Source organism: Natator depressus, chromosome 17 (assembly GCF_965152275.1).
Source record: "Natator depressus isolate rNatDep1 chromosome 17, rNatDep2.hap1, whole genome shotgun sequence".
Classification (NCBI taxonomy): domain Eukaryota; kingdom Metazoa; phylum Chordata; order Testudines; family Cheloniidae; genus Natator; species Natator depressus.
This window is the reverse complement of record NC_134250.1, coordinates 19,122,252-19,147,679: the sequence shown is the minus strand read 5'-3', so window position 1 is coordinate 19,147,679 and position 25,428 is coordinate 19,122,252. Positions and strand designations below refer to the sequence as shown.

The 25,428-nt window shown below is 51.5% G+C and overlaps 1 protein-coding gene across 5 annotated transcripts in view; it reads left to right on the top strand.

The window, feature by feature from the left end:
* Positions 1–25,222, top strand: part of DTX2 (deltex E3 ubiquitin ligase 2) — a 61,214-nt gene extending 35,992 nt beyond the window's left edge. Inside the window, exons 6-12 of one of the 5 annotated variants that reach the window (XM_074974230.1) lie at positions 4,042–4,173; positions 16,633–16,719; positions 18,765–18,835; positions 20,240–20,398; positions 20,551–20,712; positions 23,153–23,242; positions 24,470–25,222. In XM_074974230.1, the coding sequence (XP_074830331.1) occupies positions 4,042–4,173; positions 16,633–16,719; positions 18,765–18,835; positions 20,240–20,398; positions 20,551–20,712; positions 23,153–23,242; positions 24,470–24,694 (926 nt within the window). In that variant the 3' untranslated portion in view covers positions 24,695–25,222. The remainder of the gene's footprint in view (positions 1–4,041; positions 4,174–16,632; positions 16,720–18,764; positions 18,836–20,239; positions 20,399–20,550; positions 20,713–23,152; positions 23,243–24,469) is intronic. The other 4 variants (XM_074974233.1, XM_074974231.1, XM_074974232.1 and 1 more) reach the window with 4 other exon arrangements.
* Positions 25,223–25,428: the final 206 nt, after the last annotated feature.

Here is a 25,428-nt window from a genome sequence, read left to right as displayed (position 1 = left end):
CAGATGCACAGTTCTGCAGCTCCTGTGCTTTCTAATGGCATAGGCACAATATTTCAGTGATATCCTCTAGAGCAGTTAAGCTTAGATCATTAATTAACTTTTCAGTTAGATATCAGTTGTATACATTTGAAGATCATCCTGTGTAGCACTTTGACCAGGTTCAAAGTTCCTTACACACTTTAGCTGATTAACATAATCAAATTGTCCAGTAAAGATGACAGTTAAGAGGAGCTTTACCATTTCTCCTTCCGTGGCAAGCTGAAGAATAGTGTTTACATCCCTGCCTGATCAGAAACTTGTAGGCTGATTTAGTATTTATTAGAAGCAATTTTGCCTAGGGGCTAGAACACAGGGCTGGGGCTCAAAAGACCTGGGTTCTAGTCCTGGCTCTGCCACTGGCCTGCAGGGTAGCCATGGACAAGTCTCTTCCCCACTCCTTGCCTCAGTTTCCCCATCTGTAAAATGGGGATGATGATACTGATCTCCTTTATGAAGTGCTTTGAGATCTACAGATGAAAAGCTCTGTATTGAGAGCTAGGTATAATTACCATAGCACCTAGGACCCTAGTTAGGGATCAGGATCCCATTGCGCTAGGCGCTGTACAAACACAGAACAAAGAGATTGTAAGCTCTTTGGGGGAGTGGCTATCTAAATATGACAAGAGGAAAATGGATTCAGACCAGTAGGGTTGTACAGGGAAACAATGAGATGCTCTTGGTGACAGGCAGTGGACTCAGCACTCCAGCGGTTGTCAAGTGTAGGCTTCATGGCAAAGGGGAGTTTTGAGGAGGGATTTGAAGGAGGCTAATGAGGTAGCTTTGCAGATGTTTACAGGGAGCTCCTCCCAAGAGCCAGGGGCAGCATGGGAGACAGCGTGAAGGTGCTTGTTTGGAGATGTAACCAGTAGATCCCTGGGTACTACAGAGAACAAAATATCTTGTCTCCTTCTGAATATGAAAGTGTATTATTCGGAGGGCTAATATTCCAGCATGGATTTATGAATCTTCCTGCCTTAGTGCCATTTTGACAGTCTAGACAGGCACAAAACACTTTAGTTTTTGCAGCCAAAATTCTTAATAAATGTGGTAAAGCAAATTGTCACTCTTGAATGGTGGTCTGACTCCAGACTCAGCTGGTCCAAACCCACCAATGCTAGGGATGAATTTGTTCGCCCTTCAGCCAAAGAAAAGAATGGAACGTAAGTGCAGCCGGTCAGTAATAGCGTGGTTACAATGGCTGAGGTTAAGAAGGCTGCAATAAAAATGATCCACATGTTCTCCATTAATGAAAAGAAGGCCGTGTTCCATTGCTGTGGAAATCTTAGGATATTGCAAAAGGATTTAAGGCCTAGTCCTGCTTAGTGCATCCTGGAAATTGATGAGTACCCTCAGCTTGCCCTGGAAATCGAGGGTGCACAGCAGTCTTGCAGGAACCAGGGTTTTAGTCCAGGATTAAAAAGAAATTTAGATTCTGACTGGCATTTTTCATTGGTAAGCTTATGGGCCTGATTCTTAGCTTTGTGTAAACTAACATAGCTCTGACTTTCACAGAGCTTCCTTGATTTCTAACAGCTGAGAACCTAGCTCTGGTATTGTTACCAGGACAATAGGTTAGTAGCTTAATGTTTTCACCCACTAAAAATCAAGACTCTCTCTTTACCAACACCCCACAGCTGCTGGGGGCTCTCTGCTGCCGCTTAAGGAGTGTGTGTGTGTGTGTGTGTTCTGGTGTCACAGTCCACCCCGGTGGACGCTGTTTGGAGATCAGGAGTGCTGGCCTCTAGCACTGAGCGTGGCAGAGGCGGTTGGCTGATGAGGAGGCAGGTAGCTTCCGTTTTCACATGTCTCTTGATAGCAGGAGTGATGTGAAAGGAAACCCAGATATTGACATTCATCAGAGATTGAGTTCAAAAATAATGTTTCATGTCTGTTGGAGTGTAGCTTATCCATGTACTGTGTGTCTAGATCTCTTTGACAGAACTTCATTAATCTCCTAAAATCCTCTCCCTCCTCTCTCATCTAGCCTTTTTCCCTCTTTTATTTTTCTCTCATTTCCTTCTTTCAATCTTCCATTTAAAAGGGGTTGCCTTATTTCTTACATCAACTCTGTTTTAGTCTGACATGCAGTTCTAAAATGCCCATCACCATAATACTTGCCTGTCAGTAACAATTTGTGATAGCTTTTGCAATGCTGTAGAAAGGATACAAATATCAGGCCCAGTTCTTCACTGCCTTGCATCTCTGGTAGTCACTTGTTAGAGAGGAAGGATGGTTTTGTTGTTAAGATGATGGACTGTGGCTTGGGAGATCTCTGTTTAATTCCCAGCTCTGCCATAGGTGTTGCAGGTGACCTTGGGCAAGTCACTTAATCTCTGTGCCAACTTCCCCATCTGTAAATTGGGGTTAATAATCTTTTCTGTCTCCCACCTTCCATGCGCTTTGGATCAGACCCTAAGGTTGTCAGGTCTTAGAGTCAGGGGCTGTCTGTAGCTGTATAAAGAAGGAGCTGTAGGAGTTACTGTAACATGTTGTAAAGTAATGTGTTGTACAGAATGCAGTCAGCGCTGAGTGGAGAATTCTTATTGGATAGCATTTCACCCTGACTTTGCACAGGGACGTTTGACTATGTAAAATCCATAGATGCTCTTAGTGAGTTATATATTTTAGACTGAGCTGATAGTGTCCCCTATATTTAAGGTTTCTTGAGACGTCCCCTGATAATACCCTGTTTTCAGTTTTTTCTAGTTTGTGTGCATGTACGTGGTATTTTATTGTACTAATTAAAGAATGATTTCATTTTGTGCATCTTTTATGCTGCCTTTTCCTCCCCAGCCAAACAAGGGTTTGAAAAACAAAATACTTAAAATATCAGCTAACAGAGTTGTGAGCTATTGGTTACTAACACTCCCCATGTAGGGGGAACCCTAAGAACAGGGAAATATACACATTGCTACATCTTGTATACTACCTTGGTGGGTAACTCTTGCTAAAAGTTGACCACTGTCGAGCTGCATTTAAAAGGGATTTTCTAAATATCCTGGTGTCTCTCAGGGTAGAATACTTTTCTGTTGGGGAGTGAGGCAGACAGGAGGTTCCTTGAATATGTAAGCATTAGGGCAGTTTTATTACATTAGATTGTGTTACAATCCTGTAATGTAACTGGCCTGTATTTCAATAGTGAATGTTGCAGTATTAGATCAATCGAGTCAACCCTGAAGTTCTGTCTGTGCCAATTTTCCCTTTAGGGAACAGATGTCCTTTTAAGAGGAATAATTAACGTTAAGAAACCGAATTCAACAAATTTGTTGTGGGACTGTGCTGTCCTGTGGCTTTGATTAGCAAAGCACCGAAGAGATCCGGCTGAAGTCAATGGGGCTGCCGTAATGCTTGAAGCTAAGCATGTGCTTTGGTGTTTTAATGAATCTGGGTCAATGTGCAGACGTGTCCCAGGCTGTATGATGCCTAGAACATGACACTGAGCCCAATTCTTCTGTTACACTGGTATGAATCCACTGTAACTCCATTGAAACCAGTTGAGCCACTCCCAGATTTACACCAGCATAGGGCCCTCAGTCTCAGCCCCAAGGAGTTTACAATCTAAGGAACAGATCTGGAAAGCAATGAGCCTCTTAATGTGGAGTCAAGAGTACTCACCACCTTGCAGAGCTGAGCCTTAAATAGAGACACTTACCATATAAATAGCGGAATCCTAAGTCTATGCTAATCCATAGACTCCAAGTCCGAGGTGAAGACAGGGGGCTTCTGTTAAAGCAGCGGCTTCAGGTAGCATTTATCAGATCATGAACATATTCTTCCGCTTTAATTTACCATCCAAGCTGTTCCTCCTCTGGATTCTCCAGTTCCTGTCCTTGCACTGAAATCAAACTGAATCACCTTTCCCATTTATTTGCTTTACAAATATTTTATGTTCTTTGAATCAAGGGTTTTTTTATTTTCTTTGAAAAATTTATTTTTTTTTCTTTAAATAAATTTATTTCCCCCTTGTTTCCTTCCTGCATGTTGATCTCGTGTCCCCTGTAGGCATGACGGCTATGCTGATGTCAGCCACTGGACTTCCCGTGCGTCTGACCTGTGCACCACAACCTGCCAGCACCCGTAGAGCCACTAAAAAACACAGCTCAGTTAAGGAAGGGAGGAAAGTGTCCAAGAAAGGTAGATGGTGCTCAAACTCTCTGGTATTTGCTTCAATCTCCTTCTCTTTATCTCTGCACTCACTCTTCATTTTCCCCCCCGCCTTGGCCTGCCTTTCTAAATTGACGTGATTGGTGCACTCATTCCATAAAGAGGAGCCGGGCTCTTTCCCTTGCTCTAAATGCTCCTTGACACAGCGGAAAATAAGATTGTAAAAATAGACCATGCCGCTAACTAACCCAGTCCCTTTCAACCAGTAATTAGCATATTGAATAACCCGGCAGCCAGACACTTAGTTCAGACCTTTCCCACTGGGATCCTCTATCCCTGGCAGCTCGGGCTTGCCGGGCACTCTGAAAGTCAATTATTGTCATCTATTATTTGTATTACAGTAGCAGCAAGGAGAGTCATGGCCCAGGACCCAGTGTGCTGGGGGTCCCTTACTGACCAGGGAGCTAGTGAGTTCCAGAGTTGTGGGGCCGTGGTGGAATACATCATTCAGCTGCTCTCCAGTGGGTCTTCTGCTTGGGTGGCCCTGCCGGTCATCCCTGAGCACAGGGAAAGAGGTGTCTGTCAGACAAGTCAGTCCCTGGCCATTTAGGGCTTTGCAGGATGAAATGTGTTAAACGCACTTCCTACAGCTCAGCATTGGGTTGAACCGGTGGAACGGGGCCTGCTGCATGTTGGTTTCCAGTATCTCTACCCAGAATGACAGCAATAGCCACTACTGGGTCCCTGTTGCAAGGCTTAGTCATCTCCACAGTGGTTTCTCCACTTCCTGCTCTTCCCTGGGTCCAAGCCATGCAGCCTCAGCTTTGCGGAGCCTCTTGTTTCACAAGCCAAAGGCTGGGTTGGGAGAGCCGGGCCTGCGTGTTTGTGTGTGCCAGCCCAGCCCCATACTCTACCATGGGGAAAGGCCAATGGCAGAGCTATGGTGGAAATCTGGGTTAGTCCATCCTGGCACTATTGTGCTGACTCTGCTCGCCAGCCCAGCCACAGAGCCACTGGGATAGTTTCCCTTCCCATCCCAAGCTAAGCCGCTCGCCCTGGGTGAAGCTGCTGGGCCCAGCTTTCTGCCCGAAGAGGGCACTTGGCGCAGACCTACGCTACCAAACAGAACGGGTCGGGTACCCAAAGCTGCAGCCCGAGCTGCCCAGCCTCAAGCTAGCAGGAAATGTCGTGGGGATGGGCCACTTCTGCCCGGCCATGCCTATCAGCAGAGTGCCCCCCCCCCCCCCGCATTCTGCACTTTGGGCTGTTTGCAAATGAGGGTGGGGGGCTGAGAGAGGCAACCCAGAAGGTTTAAGCAGCATAGACTCCTAGAAATGTCAGACTGGGGGGGACCTGGTAGGTCATCTAGGCCAGCCCCCTGTGCTGAGGCAGGACCAAGTACTCCTAGACCTTCCCTGACGGGTGTTTGTCCAACCATGTGCCACTGGTGACCCCCTTCTACCTGGAAACCCAAATGGGGTCACTGAAGGGGAAGAGGGAGAAGGTTTTATGAATAAGTTGTGGGGGCGGGGAAAGATACTGGAGATCTTGGCAGGCAATGGAGGGAAGGAGGAAGTGGGTTGCAGGGGGTGGGGAGAGAAAGGTGAAGATCAGGGGACTCTAGAGGGAAGACTAGAGAGGCAGATGGGCATACACCACCACAGGAGGAGAGTGATTCTGGGGGAGTAATGAAAGGAGGGGAACAGAAGAGAAGGGAAAAGGGGGAGAGAGACCAGGCTGCAAAGCAGAAGAGGCGAGGAAGGAAAGGAGGGTGAGCAAGAAGTTGGGGACACCAGACTTCGGCAAGGGCAGGAGGAACAAGAGAGAAGGTGAGGTGGAGAAGAGTGTGTGTGTGGAAATGGAAAGCAGTGCCAAAGGGCCGAGCTGGGTGAAGAGCTCGCTAAGCGACGCCAGCTGACCTGGCGGTACGGGTATTGAGCTCCTGGCATTAATTATTACAAAACATGTGAGATTGAAACGGATGCCTGGCACTTCTCACCCACATAGAGAAAGGGGTGCCTGTGCCAATGTGATCTAATTGGGGGGGCGGGAAGATGCCCTCAAAGTGACTGAGGACCAGATCCTCACAGGTATTTAGGCACCAAATTGATTTCAGTGGGGGGTGAAGTTCCTGTGTGGATCTGGGCCCACAAGCTTAAATCGGGCTCCCTGGCTCCCAGGTTTACTCTGAATTATTCTGCTGCAGTTCGAGCTGCATTAAAGGCCCAGGAGGGGCAAGTCACAGCGGGGGTGGACGGGCGCTTCCCAGCAGAATGCAGCCAGAGGAATTGAAGGGGGAGTGAGGGTGCTTGGCCTGCTGGGAGCCAGGGAGCAGCGCGAAGGACCAGGGCGGGTAGAGCACCGGGCGGGGCTGGAACAGGCCGAGCACAATGGACGGGTGTGGCAGGTGTAATGGGAGACTAGGTCTAGACTCCGAGTGGGTGTAAAAGGTCATAGCCCCACTGACTTCAATAGGGCTGTTCTCCTTTACTCCAGCTGAGGATTCGGCCCTAGACAGATCCTCCTAGCTCGGCCCAATTGTAAGTTCTGTGGGGCAGCGACTCTAGGTTTGTACAGCGCCTAGCACAATGGGAGCCTCTAAGCACCATCGCACTATTGTGAAGCAGGAGCTCGGTGGACGTCACGCTGCAGGACAGGAGGGGTGGTAATGGGGCCAGGTCAGTGGACTGGAGACAGCACTGTGCTGGACTCGGAAAGGGCCCAGGAGTTTCAAGGTGATGGGGAATGAGCCAGGAAGCCAACCGAGGAAGGGGGAGGAGGGTGTTGGTCCCCGGGAGAATGGAGGGGTCAGTGTCCATGATGGGTGTCACGTCACCCTCCTGCCTAATCCATTAGCCCTTCTCCTTCCGTCTGATCCAGCTGGAGCATTGTGTGTGTTGCCCTATCACCCCCCAGAAGCCACCTTGGAAAAGCAGGCATGGTTCCTCCTCCCTGCCCGCCCCCCCTTTGATAGGGCGTTTAGCTCTGCCTTGGCTGAGATCTCTTTTGTAGTGATGTGTCCCAAGCTGCCAGCCTCACGTGCAGCCTAGAGCTGTTAGCTTCCCTGAGCCCAAATATGGAGCAGTGCTTCCCGCAGCCCTGCCTTGGGCCCAAATGTGAGAGTCACTGAATGAGTTTAGCATTTCCAGCCGGCAGGGGAATAGCTGGGGGCTTTCTGACATTGCATGGAGCTGGCCCTAGACTACACACGCTCAGCTGAATCCTCCTGCCCCAGTCTGGCTGCTGGGACTTGCCAATTGCCTGCCAGCCGAGCTGTGGGAACTCACGTCACTGCCCGCCGGGTAACTCATGTGGACCGACCCTCCTCAGGGTACCAGCACCATCTGTCTGCTGGAAGAAATGCACACTTTTCTTCCAGCCTCTTGTTGAAGCAAAGAGAGTGAGGGGTGGTACCACATCAGTGGGCGAATGATCCCTTCTGACAATTGGGCATGGCCTGAGGGGTGCTGAGCAGCTGGCACCGAAAGGATCCAGCCCATTGTTTTTTTCATTGTTATTTGAGCAGCTCATGCATGGACATACTTCCCTAGCCAGGCCTTCTCCAGCACAGATGTCCCATATTAATACACAATGGTTGGGTGTCTCCCCCCTAGAAGAGGAGAATGACTTATTCCATCAACCGTTTTGTGTGCTCATTGAGGTTCGTTTGCTTTATGTGTTGTAGGCCCAACCCTGTGAGGTTCTGAGCATTCAGCTCCCTGGGAGTAAAGGGTGCTCAGCACCTCCCAGGATCAGGCTCTCTAAAGTCTTATGTCCCTGCTAGTATTAAAGGCCTCTGTCCCTGCTGGAGATCCTTAGCCATTACTGCCAGGGAAATAAACAAGAGCTACCTGAAGGGTGTTTTTCATTTTAATTATTCTTTTGCCCAGTCGTTCTTTGTAGACCTGGTAGCTGTAAAGATCAGACATGGCAGTTTTATCCCTTTGGTCCTGTTGTGCTCCATACGTTGTTGTATCGCAAACACACATTCTTGTGTCCCAGCGAGATTTGTAAACTGATGCATCCTTGCGTGAAAGCATCACTGAACGGTGTAAATATTTCTGTTCTCGCTGTTCAGGCCCCTAGAGGCATGGCAGGGGGATGCTTCCTGCACCTAACCGGCAGTCCCGTCTAGCGTCCTCGAACCCGGGAGGCTGAACGGTGTCAGTTTCTCCGAGGGCCAGTTTTAAGTCCCACATCAGCCACCCCAAATGCCTGGGGTGTTGCAGTTTGTTCCGATAGCAGCATGACAGGATTTCACAGCTGATCGCATGGAGCGTTTTAATGAAGAGAGCCTGTCTGTGCACCAGCAGTTCCAAGCTACCTGCTGCTTAAAAGAAAGAGCTAAAGAAACCCAAACCGGATTATGCTGCTCTTCTGCAAATGCCTGGCCTGTATTGACTGAGGAAGATAATTAGTAGATGCCCTGTTGTTCTCTCAGTTCTGTCAGTGATTTTCTGGTAGCGATGAATCATACAGCTAGTGTATTTCAAGTTGCCTCTGTGTTTCTACCTTACATAAAATAGAAAACACACCATTTTCACCTTAGCATAAAGCTACTGCGCTAATTCTGCAAGAGAGTTGGAATCCATCAATGCAAGGGGGAAAGTAATACAGTGAGTACCTCTAGATTAGGTCCACCCCAACCCTTCTTGTTCCTGGCTGTCTTGGAACCAACCAGTTCGGTTGGCTCAATGGAGAAAACCGGAGCAGTAGCCCAGCTAGGGTAAATGAAAGGGAATGCTTGTCCTGCCCTGGGGGGAGAGACCAGAGGACGCAGCCAAGGTGACGGTCGAGTACAGCACGACCAAAACGTCTCGTATCACCAGGCTCGCTAGCTATTCCTCAGCCATAGCTTCCCTGCTTGTCCCCCTTCTGCTGAGGTGGTTTTTTTGGGGGGGGCAGGAGCAGGGTGGGGTTGCACTATTTCTGTGCCTCATGTTCCCAGTTGCTAGCCTTGTTTCCATGGGGGCTTGGCTAATCTGACACCATCGTCGTAGTCCAGCAACTCACCCACGCTAGCCCTCAGGCAGACGTAAGCATTTGCATGTTGTCCTTCCTGTTGTTCTGTGGAGGGCAGAAAGCTGCAGAACGTGGCAGCGATGAACTAAAGGAAAGTGTACCTCCGTCTGAACTTGATGCATTTCACACTCACGCCACAGGAAAGAGCTGAATGGGGGTGGGGTCAAAACTCCTCCTTAAAGAGACAGACCTCCCTGTTACAGTGGGGATGGTTTGCTCCACCAGGTGCTGTTCCCCAAGAGTCCAATGCCTCATTGGTCTTGTAGACTGGGGGTTCTCAAACTGGGGCTTGGGACCCCTCAGGGGGTCGTGAGCTGTCAGTCTCCACCCCAAACCCTGCTTTGCCTCCAGCATTTATAATGGTGTTACATATATTTTAAAAGTGTTTTTAATTTATTAGGGGGTCGCACTCAGAGGCTTGCTATGTGAAAGGGGTCACCAGTACAAAAGTCTGAGAACCTCTGTTCTAGCCTCTCCCGATTGCCTCAAGGGAGGTCCTTCCTCTGAGGTCACTAGAGACACAGGATTAGCAAGAGGAAAATAAAATAAAAACTCCACTCAAGGAATCATCCATGCCAAAGTACAGGAAAACCGACTGCCCGAAAGCCCGGGCAACACTTTAAGAAACTTCAGGATCCCCCTAGGCACAGCTGGGTTATTCGGAGGAGGGCGAGTCTACTCTAGAAACACGACGTCAGCACAGCCATAGTGCTGCTCAGCATAATAAATCCACGGGGTGGGTGTCGGCAGGAGAAGCTCTTCTGCCGCTATAGCGCTGTCCACACCTGCACGTAGGTCGATGTAAGTGACATCACGCAGGGAGGTGGCTTATTCACACCCGAGTGACGCCAATTATGCCGCCATGAGTGTGGACAAGCCCTTAGTGTAGCTGAAGCTTTGATCCCTGGCTTCAAAAACAGGAGAAAGCTGTGCAAAAATATTTGGGGGTGGGGGGGGGGAATCGCTTTCCCTAACTTTAATTAGAAAGAACGTCTCCGTGTTTGGCATGTGTTGTGTGTGAAACAATAGCTGCTGCAAACCATATGGCTCCTTTTAATCGCCAGAAGGAGGTGTGTTCTTGCTGTAAGAATCCAAAACACAGCTGCTCAATGTTATCTGTGGAAAGCCCTCCTCTTAATAAACCTCCTGCTATCTCCAGAAAATGGGCAGTGCTAGGAAAATAACGTATCCTCACGCCTGTAAAGGAAGGGGCAGTGAACCTTTCTTCCCTTCCCAAATGATCAATAAAGCAACAATGACCGGGGGGTGACAGACAACGTTATTCGAGTACGCTGTAGTATTTTTCAACCCAGCGTTGACTCCAAAGAGCTATGGAAGAGTGTTTAGTGTTAGATGAACCAGGGCGGGGGTAGATTTCAAGAAGATTTGGACAAAGGCCCCCGAAGCAAATATCCTTAAGGTCCAGATCGGGGTAGTACAAGGAGGTGCATCTATTGAATCAGATGTGGTTGTTCTCAGCTTGTGTCTTGACCTATTGGTATCACACGGTAGGTATCATAACTACTTAGGTCTCTGCTTTTAGCTCTCTTTCCAAATTCCCAAATGCTCAGCACCCACCGTTGGGGCCAAATTTTCAAAAGATCTGAGCAGCTGGCATGCATGAGGCACACTAATATCTCTTGGAGAATCTGGTCACCTACCGTGGTGCCTATATGGGTCCAGAGATCTTTGAAAAACTGTCTCCAACTGCCCTGAAACCGATGCTCTAGCTTTGCTGGCAGCTTCTTAGGGCTTGACAGGGTTCTTATAGCTTCTCATGGGAATTACTGGCATAATACTAATGGATGGGGATATTGGGCCAAAATCTGGTGCCTCTTTGGTAGAAAAATAGCCAGTCGTCTAGTGAATGAATCCATCCTGCTCAAAGCAGGAGACCGAACCTATGGGGGGCCCCTTACTCTCAAACACTCCCCTGTTGGCACCTTCCCTTTGGTGCTGTGGCTTGGCGCAGTATGTCAGTGCCAGAGGGGATTGCATAGGGTGACCCAAGCCGCTCCACCCCATGGACACTAGGTTACATCCTGCCAAATTGTGATGCCTTTTTACCTACCAATTCCTACGGGGTCCTCTGCTGTGGATACAGGTCTGTGCAGCGTTGAGGCCAGCAAAAACCTTGCTCTCCTCCATCGGCATAGTGCTTAGCAGAGATGCAAAGCAAAAAGCCAGTGGGAGGCTACGAATTCAGCTGGTGTCATTTGTAGCAACAGGTGTCAGAGGGCCAGCAGCACGGGAGTGTGTGATCATTTTATACCCCAGGTTCAGAGGAGTCACCGTAGGAACTAGCCTCTAGCTTGTGAGATGGCAGAACCATCAGTATTCTGAGGCGGGTGTCCCAGCCACTGTAACCAGCAAGACACATCCTAGCTTTCGAAGTCTCTGCATGACCCCATTGTCCTAGCCCCGCTCTGTGGCGTTCCTGGCTTCATTTTAACAGAGAGCCTGGATTCTTCTGGGCAGAGAATCTCTCCTTATTTGCTCTGTAAAACCCCACGCTCCTGTGTGGTGCTCCATGTCTCCTTCGGGAGACCCCAGGGTTTATGCACCTGGGCAGCGGAAGGTTTGAGCAAGGAGCGTCCTCAGTATTTCTGCACGTGGGTGAATCTCGCAAACAGCTTTCGTTCGTCTTGTGCTGTAGAAATGGTGTTATGATGGCTCCTAAGCAGACCTCGCTGCTGGCGTGACTCCAGCTGTCTGTTTCCCTCTGCCCTTTTGCCGCCTCCTCCGTGTCGGCCTCCTTTCCCTCTCCAGCTTCCAGCCCAGAGGACAAGAAGAATCTTAAAAAGGAACAGCCCAGAAGGAACCACTCCAGGGGGAGGTATCTGGTGCCTGATCCCACAGTCAGAGCCCAAGCTCCCAGCCACGGGCCTGAGGCTGGGGTAGACGTGCTATCAGACTGGGCCACCTTGGAAGAAGTGGGTGGTGTTGAGCATCGCCTGCAGCCATGCATGTAGCTAATCTGCTGCTCAGGGCTCAGACCGTGCTCTCCAGCCATAGATCTCAAAGCGCTTCACAAGCCTGCGGGCCGGTTGTCTGCCTCCAGGCTGGCCCAGACCCTGCAGAGCAGGCTTGTTTCCCTGCAAGGAAAACTGGAGCCTCTGTCTTCGCAGCGACCGCAACTGCCGGAGAGATTGATAGCCCTGCGCGGCTTGCTCGGCTGGTCCCACCTGCTAGCCATGCATGGAACCAAGTCCCCTCCCCACCAACTCCAGCCCTCTGCATTCCACAGCTGTTAGGCTAAAGTGGCAGTTGCCTTCTAGGAACATCCACCCACCCACCACCCCCTACCCCCTGGGGATCTTCTGGCAGGGTAAGTGCTGGGCAGGGGGAGCTGGGACCCCCCTCTTCACCCTGTGACTGGCAGAGGGGACTGACTGCACACGCCATCTCGAGCGCTGCCTCTGCTCCGGGTCTCCCCCTTCTGGCGCCAGAGCGAGTCGGCCTGTTCCGGGTGCAGGCTCTGCCCCTGCGAATGGAGGAGTGGGGGATTGCTTGGAAACACGCCTCGACCCACGCAGGGTAACTCAACCTTCCCACTCCCGCCGGCTGGTACCAAGCAACTGGAACACCCCCAGCATCTCCCCAGGGCAGAAGCTGAGATTTTCCGGCTGCTTGAGGGCCCACAGGCCTCCCTTTGGCACCGTGAGTCTAGACTCCATCATGTCCCTGGGGTTAGACCCGTCCAGATGTGCAGGGAGATGTTTCTGACAGCCTGGCTGGGCAGAGTGCCTTCCCCTTCCCATAAATCCTGCCTTAGCCCTGGCGAGGCGTCGATTGGCTGGGGGAGGAACCCAAGTCTACAGCCATCAAATAAGCTGCTGGGTAAGATTTTCACAGTGCTCCTGGAGCCCAGTACCCCCGACCGCTATCTGCTCTGCTGCGCTGGACGAGCGCACGGCTACGAAGGTTCAGAGGGCAGCGGGATCACAGGCAAGGCTGCAGATACTCACTCTCACGTTTGGTGGGAACTAGAAAGTAAAGGGGAGTCTCAGCTTCCATAGAGGTGACTACGTCCTCTCTAGGACGGAAGGAGCACAAGCCGCTGGATCTAATCTCATCCGGTTGGAAAGAGAGACCTGAAGATGCACACTCTGCTTTACCAGTCTTTTGGGTGTGCGGTAGATCCTCTCTCGGACCCCTTCCGAATGCTCACGGCTTACACTTGCTGTGCATGCCACCCCACCTACGGTTAAAGGGCTGGAGCTCAGGCCCACCGGAAGAGCCAAACAAAGGCATGGCCCTTCCCTAAAGAACTGAGCTATAGTGGAGAAGACTGAGAAACGTCAGGGCCTCGTCCTTGCCTGCATCTCTTCCCCTCTGTCTCATCTCTCTTTCCATGCTCTGTCCCAGGAAACGGCCAGAAGGATAAACCTCACAGTCCACCAACACATGGGGTCAGGACCGTCCTGCACAAGAATATCCAGACCCTGGGGTTCAGAACAGTAATCCTTCATACCAAGAGAGCCTTTCAGCCCGGAGAGCCCAAAGGTCCGCGGGAAGGGGGAAGAGTTAGGGACTCGTAGAGAATGAGCTAGGAACTTGCCCAGGGTCCCACCAATGAGGCTGTGCTGGAGCTGGGAATAGGCTCCAGGTCTCCAAAGCCCAGGTCTGTACCCTAAGGATAACTTTTGTTGGCTTCATTTGAAGGATGTGTATTCGCCCCTCTCCACCTAGCCAAGTTATTGGCAGCTGGTCACTTGTATCCCCCACCTTTGGGTTGGTGTCTTTAGGGGCTTCATGAAGATCCTGATTGCCCAACTAAATGAGGAAGGAACACATCTTTCCTCCACCCACCCAACCCTCCCTGAGCCAGTCCAGCCCCTGGCTCCCCTCAGCAAGGCTGAATACAAGAGTGGCATTATCCATTAAGACAAGGACAGTGTTTAAATTCTCACACACACTCCTTTCCCCTCTCAGAGTAGCCCTGGTCTGCTCCCCAGGGCACACTCCTCCCTATAATCTCCCATGGCTCCTCCCCAATCAGGGATGGCCTCTCCCACAGGTGAATCTTCTTCCTCTTAATAGCTCCCTCAAAGGGTGGTGCAAACAGCTTCCTTTCTGAAATTGGGTCTAGCTTTGCTCTACTGGGGGGCAGAGCCTTCTTTCAAAAGGGCTCCTTACCACAGGCAGGCTTCTAGTGAGGAGCCTCTGAGCTATTTGTAGTGTCTGTTTCACAGGCTCCTGATGCAGTCTCAGGTATGGACCTGCCTACAGGGGGGATCTTGGTATCAGCGTGTGCTGCTGTGTGTTTCTGGTTCCTCTGGGCCCAGCTGATAGGTGTTAGTCCCTAGAGCTGCTTTTGTCAGTTGGGACCTTTTGAGGGTTCTGTGGGGCGTCTCAGCCTTCTGGGAGCGTGAGCTTTAGCCCAGCCACCTTGGCTTCCCTATCTGGTCATTGTGTCTTGGCTTGTGGAGACAAACCGTTATACCCACAGCTGGAGGGGGGATTCCTGGGGTTCCCCAGTTCTTGTGGCTGTGCCAAACCCCTACTTCCTGTCCTGGGACTGTCTGTGTTCCCCTGGAGAGGGAAGCAAAGTTTGTCAAGGTCTAATTTGGGGATGAGCCCAGAAACTGCCCAGCTAGATTGCATCTGTCCTGGCCGAGCAGAGACGCTAAGCATCTTCGCCAGATCCTTTAAGCTGTTATCTGAGCGCAGCCCTTGGGAACAGCATCCTGCCACCTCCTACTGTTTACAGAGTAATAGCAAACTAAGGCAGGGCCCCTGCCATCTGCTCAGTCCCGGGCTGGCCCTGGCCATCATGGTTTTCTGGGCCCGAGCCTACTTGTCAGGTCAGTCAGGAACCTCCCTGCCCCCCTGAGCATTCCACTTCAGGGAATCTGATGACTAGGAGCATGAGGATGGGATTTCTTGGCACAGGCCCGAGTCCTGGTCCCCAATCCCTTCTTGTGTCTCACAATATGCAGTAGGGTTTCCTTAAGAGCTTATTCCTTGATGTCCAAAGTTATGGGCTTGCTGCAGTTATCACTGGGCGAGGTTCTCCATGCTGTGCTCTTCAGGAGGTTAGACTAGAGGGTCATCATGGCCCCTTCTGGCCTTTAAAATCCAGGAATCTCTCTTCCAGACTATCCGCTAGAAACTCTTTGTTGCTAACATAACTCTGCTGCAGTTGGGGTGGGGGGGGGGTCACTTGTCTTGATGGGGCTGGTTTTCCTGCAGCTACAGGCCTTGGGCTGTATCTTTGTCCCTTCGATATTCGTGGGAGTTTAGCCATTGACTACATTGCAAGTCAGAATTAGCCCTCAGAAAGTAGCCTTTCAATAGTTTTTTCTTAATCCAGGAAGGCAGGTGCAATGGAATCGTTACCCGGTGATCTTTCTTACCGGACAAGGTAGCTTTTCGTCTCCCCTCTGACTGTCCAGCAGGGTTATTCATTCACGCTTTCTTATTAAACTGTATGTAGCCTTGAATCTGGCCATGTCTTCTGGGCAAAAGCTGGCTGTCGAGTGCCCCTGGAATTCTGTGTGACCCAAAACCAGTTCTTCAGGAACCGAAAAGACCAATTCGTCTGATATCCGGAGCGAAGGGAGGGACCTGAGGCAGCAGAGCCCTTGCCCACTTGATCAAGGAATACTTCGCATACAAGTGGATGGTCCTTTCTGTCTGCTTCCTAAAACTGCTTTCTACTCTGAAAAGTGACCGCATGAATGGTACCCATCAGACCCAATCCCTGTGTAACCACAACTGTTCTCTTCAGTGACCAAAATAAGTTGTAACTCCTGTGTTTTCCTGTCAGCATTTTTGGGCTGTCGGAGAGAGTGCTGGAACCTAGTCTGGCCTGTTCATCGGCGGTAGAGTTGTTTATTGAGCTGCCTTTAGAGATACCGCTCTTGGCCACACCTTAGCCTAAGAGCCTGCATCCTGCTCCATAGCGGTGGGGTTAACAGGGGGTGGAATTGGAAGAAGACAGGGTCACCCAGGTGGAACAGCCTAAATGAGCCTTCACTCTTGGGGGCCCTGCAGGAGATGCACAGGGCGTGTTTGCGGTGCTTAGGAAAATGCCTTTTGGAGTGGTAAACTGAGGAAACCTGACCTGAGAGCCAGCGAATGTAGATTTCCCTCCCAGAGTCCCTTCCAGAGCAGTTCTGCCCTTCCAGGGACACTGAGAGCAGGGCGTCCTCCTGGGTGGAGAAGCCTGGAGCGTCAGCCACTGAAACTCCTCCTTGTGGTAGGCCTGAGTTCCTCACTGGCCCCGCTAGCTTTGTTGGCCGGGATGGAGGAAGAGGAGAAGGGGCAAGGAAGAATTACTTACTGGTAATAGCATTTGTCATGGCACTCCTCTTCCCCCAACCTATGCCCCCCTCTCCTCCTCCCCCAGCCCCTCTCTCGTCCGTAGGTCTGTTGGGCTTTACAGTAGGGCTGAGTGGGGAGGGAGTGGTCGAGGGCTCTAGGCCAGCCGAGTGACTAGTCCTCTCTTTTGCCCTCTGCTAGGTGGAGTCATAACGTCGGTTGTGCAAATGTTTCCCTTTGCAGGCTGGTGGAAGAGCCTGATCGCATCTATGATGGACACGGTTACTGGTAAGGAGCTTTGGCGCCCTGCCGTCGGGTTGTATGGCACCTGGTGACAGCGCGAGAGGCACCGGCCCACTTTCCCCTGGCTTGTGTGACCCGTCACAGGTTCTTGGCTCCCAGCTGTGTGGCGGGGGCTTCCTGAGCACCTCCGTCCCACAAGGAGCCAATCCCAGCCTAACCCGTTGAGGAGGCAAGTGAGCTGCTTAATGGAGCCCCCTTGTCCTTTATGACCCCCTGAGTGCTGCATCGCAGGGTCAAATGGTCTTCTAGAGCAGTTGAACCCCTGAGCTGCCCACTCTCATTGCATTTCAGTGGGGACTGGGCATGGATGCCCCGAGCCCCTCTGCCAAACCCAGCCCCAGCATTCTGCTGCCATTCAGCAGGCAGCTCATGAGGTGGTCCGCAAAATGCCACCTGAGCTTTGGGGCATGTTTGGGGCGGAGGGGGTGGTTCATCCCATCTCCTGGGGTCAAAGGGAGGAGTTCATTCTCTTCCTACACATGGGCTGGGTCAGGGACCCCTCCCCTCCGACTTGGGATTCTTCCTCCTTCTCCCCATGTTTCAGGGCAGGGGTGGGGGAGCCTCCAGGGGGCTTTTCAACTGTGGGAAAGAGTGTGGTGAAATGCTGGTCGGGAGCACCTGGCCCCACAGCCCATGCTGGGGATGGCAAGAAGCTGGTCTTTGATCGCTGTTTGATGCCCTACCTGATAGGGGCTAGAAGTCTCCATTCAGAGCCTCGTGGACCAGTGCCCACCATTGTGGTACATATTCTCTGCCGTGTAGGTGAGCTCAGTGGAGAGTGCTGTACGTTCCCAACCCCAGGGGTGGTCCTAGACCAGAGTCCGGGTATGTTGGTGGGTGGGAAGGGAGGGATACCCTGGGGTACCAGCAGGGAGGAAATCCATTCCTGTGCTGAAGGGCGAGCCCTGGGACTGCAGTGGGGCATACGTGTTCGGGGAGAACTCGGATGAATATAAGGATTTCAGGCCCTGATCCTCAAAGGTACCTAGGCACAACTTGCATGGAATCAGTGGGATGCCTCAATACCTTTGTGGATCTGGGCCTCTGTAAGATCTGGAGACTTACATTCATTTTATTAAGAAACCAGCTTATTTTTAGAAACCCCAGTGACTTGCATTCTATGGGAGGTACCAGCCAGGATCAGCCGTGAGACGTTCCCAAGAAAGGCCCTTTCCGAGGAAGGGTTTGCTTTCCTGCTAGGAATGCAATATCCAGTAATAAAGCTTATTGCACTCTTGTGCTCCTTCGTGGCATAAGGAGAACACCCTGACGACTGCTGGATCTGACCATAGTTGTGTCTTCACTTAAGATTTTTGCCTGGCTCTCTGATGTGAGAGCATTAGTGCGTATAGATAACGGTTTTCAGACTAATTATGTCCTATCTATATAGTATGTATCCATGTGCTGCTTTTTTTTTTTTTTTTTTTTAATGATGTAGGCTACATGACCCTCTTCCACCATTGCGGTGTGTATGGTCCTTGAGCCTGGTTCTGAGACCCAGTGCAGCAAAATACTGGTATTTGAAAGGAGCCAGTGTCACCTGCAGTATGTGAGGAGGGCATAGCCCAGCAAAGTATCAGAAGACTAGAGAGGATCCTGAGGTCTGCTTCAGATTGACTGAGCATTTGCAGCTCCCACTGACGTCCGATGGAGCGGTGGCTGTTCGCCCCGTGCAGTGGGAGCTTTTACAACCCGATTCTTTATCTACTTGGCTTTTACTGGGTGACGTTTTCTGGCCTGTGTTTTGCAGGAAATCTGACTCTGTGAGCACTGGTCCCTTTTTGGGGGCCTTAAAATCGACACATTTCCTGCACCCCGTAGCATCTGAGCACCAGAGTAGTGTTAACCATTCAGAATGGCCCCTGCTGGACTAACTTGCTCCAACTCTAACCTGTAACTTTTTTCCTCGGCAGGCTGGCCTGCCACTGCTTTGTTTTCCTCCCTCCTTCGCCTCCTCTCGCTCACTTTGTACCTCCTGGAATCTTTATTTCCCTATGGGCTTTTTTTTTTTCTTCCCTCCCTTTCTTCAGTGACCCCAAGCGAGCCCGAGCAGGTGGTGAGGAAATACTTGGAAGAGCTGAGAGGAGCCCCTGCTGACGAGGTGAGTGTGAGGAATCAAAGGAGTCTCTGACAACAGCGTTTTCCCCCAAAGAGGGAAAGAATGGAAGGAACGAAAGCAGTTGTGGGCTGGATAAGAGGCCTGCCTGACTTCATACTAGGCAAGGCTCATGTGAAACCTATGCAGCTCTTTAGACTGTTAGCCAGATCCTCCACGGGTCTCTTCACTGACACAACGCTCACCAGCTGGCCCTACACAGATGACTTCCCAGTGGACCCCGTTAATGGTCTTGTCAACACTAGGTGAAAAGGCCTTGTATCTGCAAGGCCTGTACTCTGCCTTGAGTGTCACTCTCATGCATTGTTAGGTACAGTGTGAGAGCTCCAGGGTCCCTGTTCCTACCAAGATAGCTACCCTGGGATACCACTGCTCTCTGCCTTTCTGTTGTGTGTGTCAACTGGAGCGTCTCCAGACTCCAACACAGCCAGAGTTTGAAGCAGCCCTAACTTCCCTGTATGTTAGGAAGCACCCAAACGAATGGGAGGCAGTGGTGGATGCTGACTTGGGATCTTAGAGTGGTAGAAGTGCCCCCAAAAGGCTGGGACCTTTATTTAGAGGGTCCCGTGTGCAGACTTGAATGCTTGGAGGAGACAGCTGCAATGTGACCTCTCAGTAGAATATTTGCATCTCAAATGCACGTTGCCCACAGAGATCTCACGGGGAAAACTTCCTTGCTCAGCAGCTAACAAAATGAACTGCAGTGCCCCTGAGTCCTCTTTGGCTCCAGGAGCTCTGAGGAGGGATACACACTGCTACTTGAGATAGGAAGTTATACAAAGCTGCCGCCTTATTTAGCCTAATACTCAAATGCAAAGAGGTTTGGCTTCTTTTAATCTATAAAAGAGTGGGCTGCTCATGGACATAGACCAGACTAGCAAACCCCGCTCCCAGAATGGGCTGGCACAGCTTCCCAGGTCTCTCTCATCCCGTAGCTACGAAAACCATCTCGTCCCACCACCTCCACCTTTCACCAAAAACTCCAGGGTGTAAACTTTCTGTGCTAGCCCCTCTTGGGCTGTGCACTCATTAGTTGCTGGCCTCTAACCCAAAGGTTAGGATTTCAGGATGTATGTGTAGGACTTTGGGATCCTTCAGGATGGGAGGTGTTGTAAAAATACTTCTTTAAAAAAAAATTGATTATAGGGACAGGCCTCTAGAGAACACACTGATAGACAAGTCAAATAAAGTAGAAGAATCAGTGTTTTCCCAATAGGTAAAAGCTGCGGGGAGGGGCAGAAACTTCCTCAGACTTCAAAGGGGTTTTTTAATGCCACTGTAGACTAATTTCTAAATAGTCTTTCTGGCAAGCTGATGCATCAACAAGGCTAATGTTCGCTGCAGCCCGAGGCTGGCGATAAATGGCGTCTCTTCTTGCTCTGTTTCAAGGACTGTATGATCTGTATGGAAAAGCTGGCATCGCCTTCTGGCTACAGCGATGCCTGTGAGGGCAAGAAAATCAAGCCGGAAGCGGTGGGGCAGCTGACCAAATGCCAGCACGCTTTCCACCTGCTCTGTGTGCTGGCCATGTACGCCAATGGAAACCAGGTACTGCACCACCCCGGGCCAGTTACCTACAAGACCTAGCACTGTGGGGTCCCGATCCATGAGTAGGGCCCAGGATGGCAGTACAGATACTAGTGCTAGTGTCCTCACTACTGTTGTGAAATCCCTCTGATGGTGACCCTTCTCACCCACAGGATGGCAGCCTGCAGTGCCCCTCCTGTAAAACCATCTATGGCGAAAAGACTGGCACTCAGCCAAAAGGGAAGATGGAGGTTTCGACTTTCACTCAATCCCTTCCCGGCCACCAGGACTGCGGGACAATACAGATCGTGTACTCCATTAGCAGGGGGATTCAGGTACGTAGGCAGCTGTAAGCCCCTTGGGGCAGCGACTGTCTCAGGTTCTGTCTGTACAGCACCCAGCCCAAGGAGGCCCTGCTCCATGGCTGAGATACCTAGGTTCTGTCGTCGTGCGCCTAATAAACACAATGAACTAAAGCTCGTCTCTGCCGTGGTGGAGCATTGAATCTATGAGGCGTGTGGAACTCGCGTCACAATTCTTGTAAGCACCAGCCATGGTAACGCACCGGTGTGTCCCTCTTCCCTCATGCAGTTGGTGATGGCCAAAGGGATCGGACTGGGCACCAAAGGATTAGATGGCTTCAGAGCCTTACGGACCCCAAGGAGGGAGGAAGAGAGAGATTGAAGCTGGAGGAGCAAATGGGGATAAACTGGACATGATAAGCTTAGGGTGGAAATTAGGAGGTTTCGAATCATCGGAGGAGTGAGGTTCTGGAACCGCCTCCCCGTAGGATTAGTGGAGGCAAGAAACGGAACTAATTAAGCTGGATCTTGATAAGTTTCTGCCTGGGATTATGTGATGGGGTTGCCTGTGATGGCAGGGGACTAGCCTCTGACCCAGGAGGTCCCTTCTACTCCTATGTCCTTAATTCCTCTTACGCTGACCCAGTTCTTTGGGTTTATCTAATGGAAGATCCCATGGGATCTGGGTGCCCTACGTTTTTTGTTTTTTTTTTCTTTCCAAAGAGCTTGTTAACACACTTGTAAATCCATCATCTATCTACGAACGACCTCTGTGCTCTTTGCTGTGTGGGCATTCGAGTCATAGCCCTGCAGTTAAGAATGCACTGACAAAATGGCTGCCGAGGCTGATTTCATCACTCGGACTCCATAATGGTCTGTTGAGAGACTATGCCTTGTGGTGGCTGCTGAGCCTGGGTGATATGTGGCACTTGTATAGCCATGAACCATTTTTCCCTGTCTTGCGTCCTGCCCGAAGCAGCAGTGTTGGGCTTTTTCACCTTGAAAAGGGAGACGCACCAGGGATTCCCTGAAGTCCACCGCAGGCTTCCCCATTGCCGCTAATGTAACATGGAAGGTGCCCAGATGCTACGGTGACGATAGGAAAAACTCTCAATGGAAGGATGTTGAGAAGAGATTAACCCTTCTCTCAAAGATGGGGAAACTGAGGCATGGCTTGCCCAAGGTCACATAACTGAGCAATTAACGAAGCTTGGGCTGGACCAGGTCTCCCAGGTGGTCAGCCCTGCTTACAGTCGTAGCAGAGAGGCAGCCTGGGGCCTATCTTGGACTTAATTTTTTTTCCCCCCCTAAATGGATCTCCAGGCAAGGCCTTCTCCTCCCCCAGCTGCCTTTCACCTTATTTTAGCCATTAACATCTGTGCAAAATAGCCTTTCTGGCCACCCTGCACTGGTGTGACTGCTCTGCCAAGGGTCATGCTGGGGAGAATCGATCCCTCTGTGTTCTGCACAGACTTCAGGTGGCTCAGTTTGTAAACCAGGCCTGGCCGACCTGCAATGCTTGGATGCAGATCCTTAGGGCTTGTCTACACAGGTCCCTAATGCAGACTACAGGGGCGTGATTGCTAAAGCACGGTAGCTGGTCCTTGTAGATCCTGCTGGCGTGCACTAAAAGCTATGTCAGATCACATTCGGGGACCTTTTCGTGTACTCCAGCGGGGTCTGCATGGACTAATGCCAACACATTAGCGTGCATTAGAAATCACACTCCCGGGATCCTACAGCATGTAGCCAAGCCCCTATTTCTCCCAAAGCAGCGGTGTGTTGAGATCAAATTGGCCCAAGTCTCCTGGTACGTCAGGGAGACTCCCGTTTCCAACCCAAATAACTCCAGCCCTGATTTCATAATGCTATCTCCTGCATGGAAACTGCCATCCCCAGAGTCCACCCCTCGCTCGCTGTGTGGCTGGTGCCCAGATTCTGGGGAATGTAGTTGGCCTCGGCTCTGCCAGCGGGAGTGCTGGAGCGGTGCAGCTGGCCGGTTGGCGGCCAATGGCAGGGTGGGTGGGGGGGTAGGGTAGATTTGAAGTGCAGGGCCAAGATGGCAGGGTAACATAAGGCAGAGGCAGGTGGAGATGGGGGACAGGCACTGGTCAGTATGTCAAGGAGGGGTTCCTGCCCCATTCTCCTCCAAGCCTAGGAAGAGGGTGGATGCGGGGGAACAGCCCCATTCATCCCAGGACTCAAAGCAGCAAGGGAGATTTGGGGGATGGGGAGGGGGTTATACCCCATTTTCCCCAAGTCTGGGGGGGGGGTGCAACAGGAAGGGGATCGAGGAGGAAGTAATGTTGTGTGTTCCCCCCCCCACCCCCCCGGCCCGGACTTGGGGCAGCCGGGAGAGGGCAGGTCTACACAGTTCTGTTCTCCTGCTGTTGGAAGAATCAGTCAGTGCCGTCAGCCTGTGAAAGGAGCTGTCGTTGGTACAGAGTTGATGGATTGCCTTTATCTGTTGCAGGGGCCGGAGCACCCCAATCCAGGGATGCCATACACAGCCAGAGGCTTTCCCCGCTACTGTTACCTTCCCGATAACGAGAAGGGCAGAAAGGTAAGGAAAGTCCTGATCCAAGTGGTGACTTCACCAGTAACCGGCACTTGGCCTGAGTCTGGCCTTTTTCCAGTGGGGCTGAATGGACTTACTTCAAGTCTTACAAGAGCCCCGCACTCACTCCCAGTCTGGGCAGTAACTGAATTAATGCGGTGGTTCTTAGGTTTGCAAACCACAAGTGACTTGCGATCTTAGTCCGTGGCTGGTGCATCCTCTGCCTGGAGCACGTGCACCTCCTGCCTGATTGTAGGAGGCATGAAGTGTTTTCTGCAAGGGGCTGAGTGCTTGGACTTCCACTGAGTTAAGCGGGTGCTGGCACTCAGTACCTGGCAGGGTGGGTCCCTTTGGTAACTGCAAGGACAGTTGGGTAAAGGGAGCAGTTTGATAAGGGAGGCTGTGGAATCTCCACGTCTCCTTGATTAATACCCTGTTTTTGGAGGAGGGAAATGCACGGGAAGCCATCAGTGCTAGCTTGTACCCATACCGGGGATGGACTAGGAGCATCCCTTGCAACCCAAATGGCCAGGGTTCCCTACTGGGACTGCAGGGCTCCAGTGAGTTAGATTTTAACCAGCTATTTCCCTGGAGAAATCTGCCCCATGGAGTTCATCCAGACACTATCTCCTCTGCGGGTAACCATTAAGGATTGACGTGTGTCTAGAAATGGACGGGGTATTGCATAGATCCAGAGGGAGCAGGGCTTGCATCTTCTGCCTCTCTGGGAGGGAAGGAAGTCGGCCTGCTGGTGCTGCAGGTCATTAATAGTGAGACTTACCCACCTTTGCAGAGTGCTTTGAGATCCTCAGGCGAAAGGGATTAAGTGTCATCTCTCTCTTCCTCCCCCCCCCACCCCTCCCCCCTCCATTGTACAGCCAGGAAACTCGGGACCAGAGAGGGGAAGTGATCTGCACCAGCTAGGGCAGGAATAGAGCCCAGGGCTCCTGACTCTCAGCCTGGTGCCCTGACCACTAGGCCATGCTGCCTTCACCCCTTGGGCAGCGCTCCCACCATGTGGCCATAGAGCATGGGAAAGGAGGGAACTGTGGGGAGGGGGAGCCGGCCCTGGACTTGGGTCCAACCAGGAATGGTGATGAAGCGGGAGGGCAGAGTGAACCAGCCTGGAACAGAGCTCGCCCAACCCACTCCCAGCTGGACGGGTCGCACGGAGCCCCAAGCTGCCCAAGACTCTTTGCTCTCTAATGGAGCTGTCCCCTTTGCCGTCTCTAGGTCCTGGATCTATTGAGGGTGGCCTGGAAGAGACGCCTAATCTTCACCGTGGGCACTTCCAGCACAACCGGCGAGAGCAACACGGTGGTGTGGAACGAGATCCACCACAAGACGGAGATGGACACCAATCTCAGCGGCCACGGCTACCCCGACCCCAACTACCTGGACAATGTGCTGGCAGAGCTGGCAGCTCAGGGCGTCACCGAGGCCTGCTTGAGACAGTGACTCGCGTCACGTCTGTGCAACGCACGGCGAATGCCTACACAAGCCTCTGGAGGGCGGCTAGTGCACTTATTCCTGTTGCCTTAAGGTCCTGTCTCTAATCACTTGTCATGTTCTGAGCAATAACACTGTATTTGGGAGTCACGTGTTCTGTACAGTCTGGTTTCTGGAGAGCAGGTTATTTTTGTATAAGCCAAGGGTCCTGATCTTGATGTCTCAGGCATGACACCAGAGCACTCCTGCTGCCAGGGCATGCTTGGAATGTGCTCCCAAGGTGGCTGATCAACTCGCTTCTCTATGTACTTTTGCAGCACTCGGGCGGTCCCAGCCCTGCTCCCGCGCTGCGTAAAGGGACGTCTTGCTGGCTCTGGATCAGCAACGAATGGCCAGAAATGTCCGTACTCCTCTGGCTAACGCCCCGAAGCTCTGCTCAGCTGAGTGCATCCTCCCCCTCACCCCCATCCCCGGGTAGCTGATTTAATACATATGCCTTTGTGCTGTGCTCCTAATAAACACTGCGTTGCTCTGGAGAGTTGTCATTCGCCTTGAAGGAATCTCTTGTGTCTGATGCTTTCGTTTTGTGGTCTGATACCTGGTCCTTCGCTGGAGTTTGGCTAACGCTGTAGAGAGCCAGGCCTAGTGTTCTTCTGCTAAAGATGGTGGTGGCTGCCCTTCCTGCCGCAGCAGGGCTTTTCCCATCAGCTGCGAGCCAGTGTGCTAAGGATACAGCAGAAGCA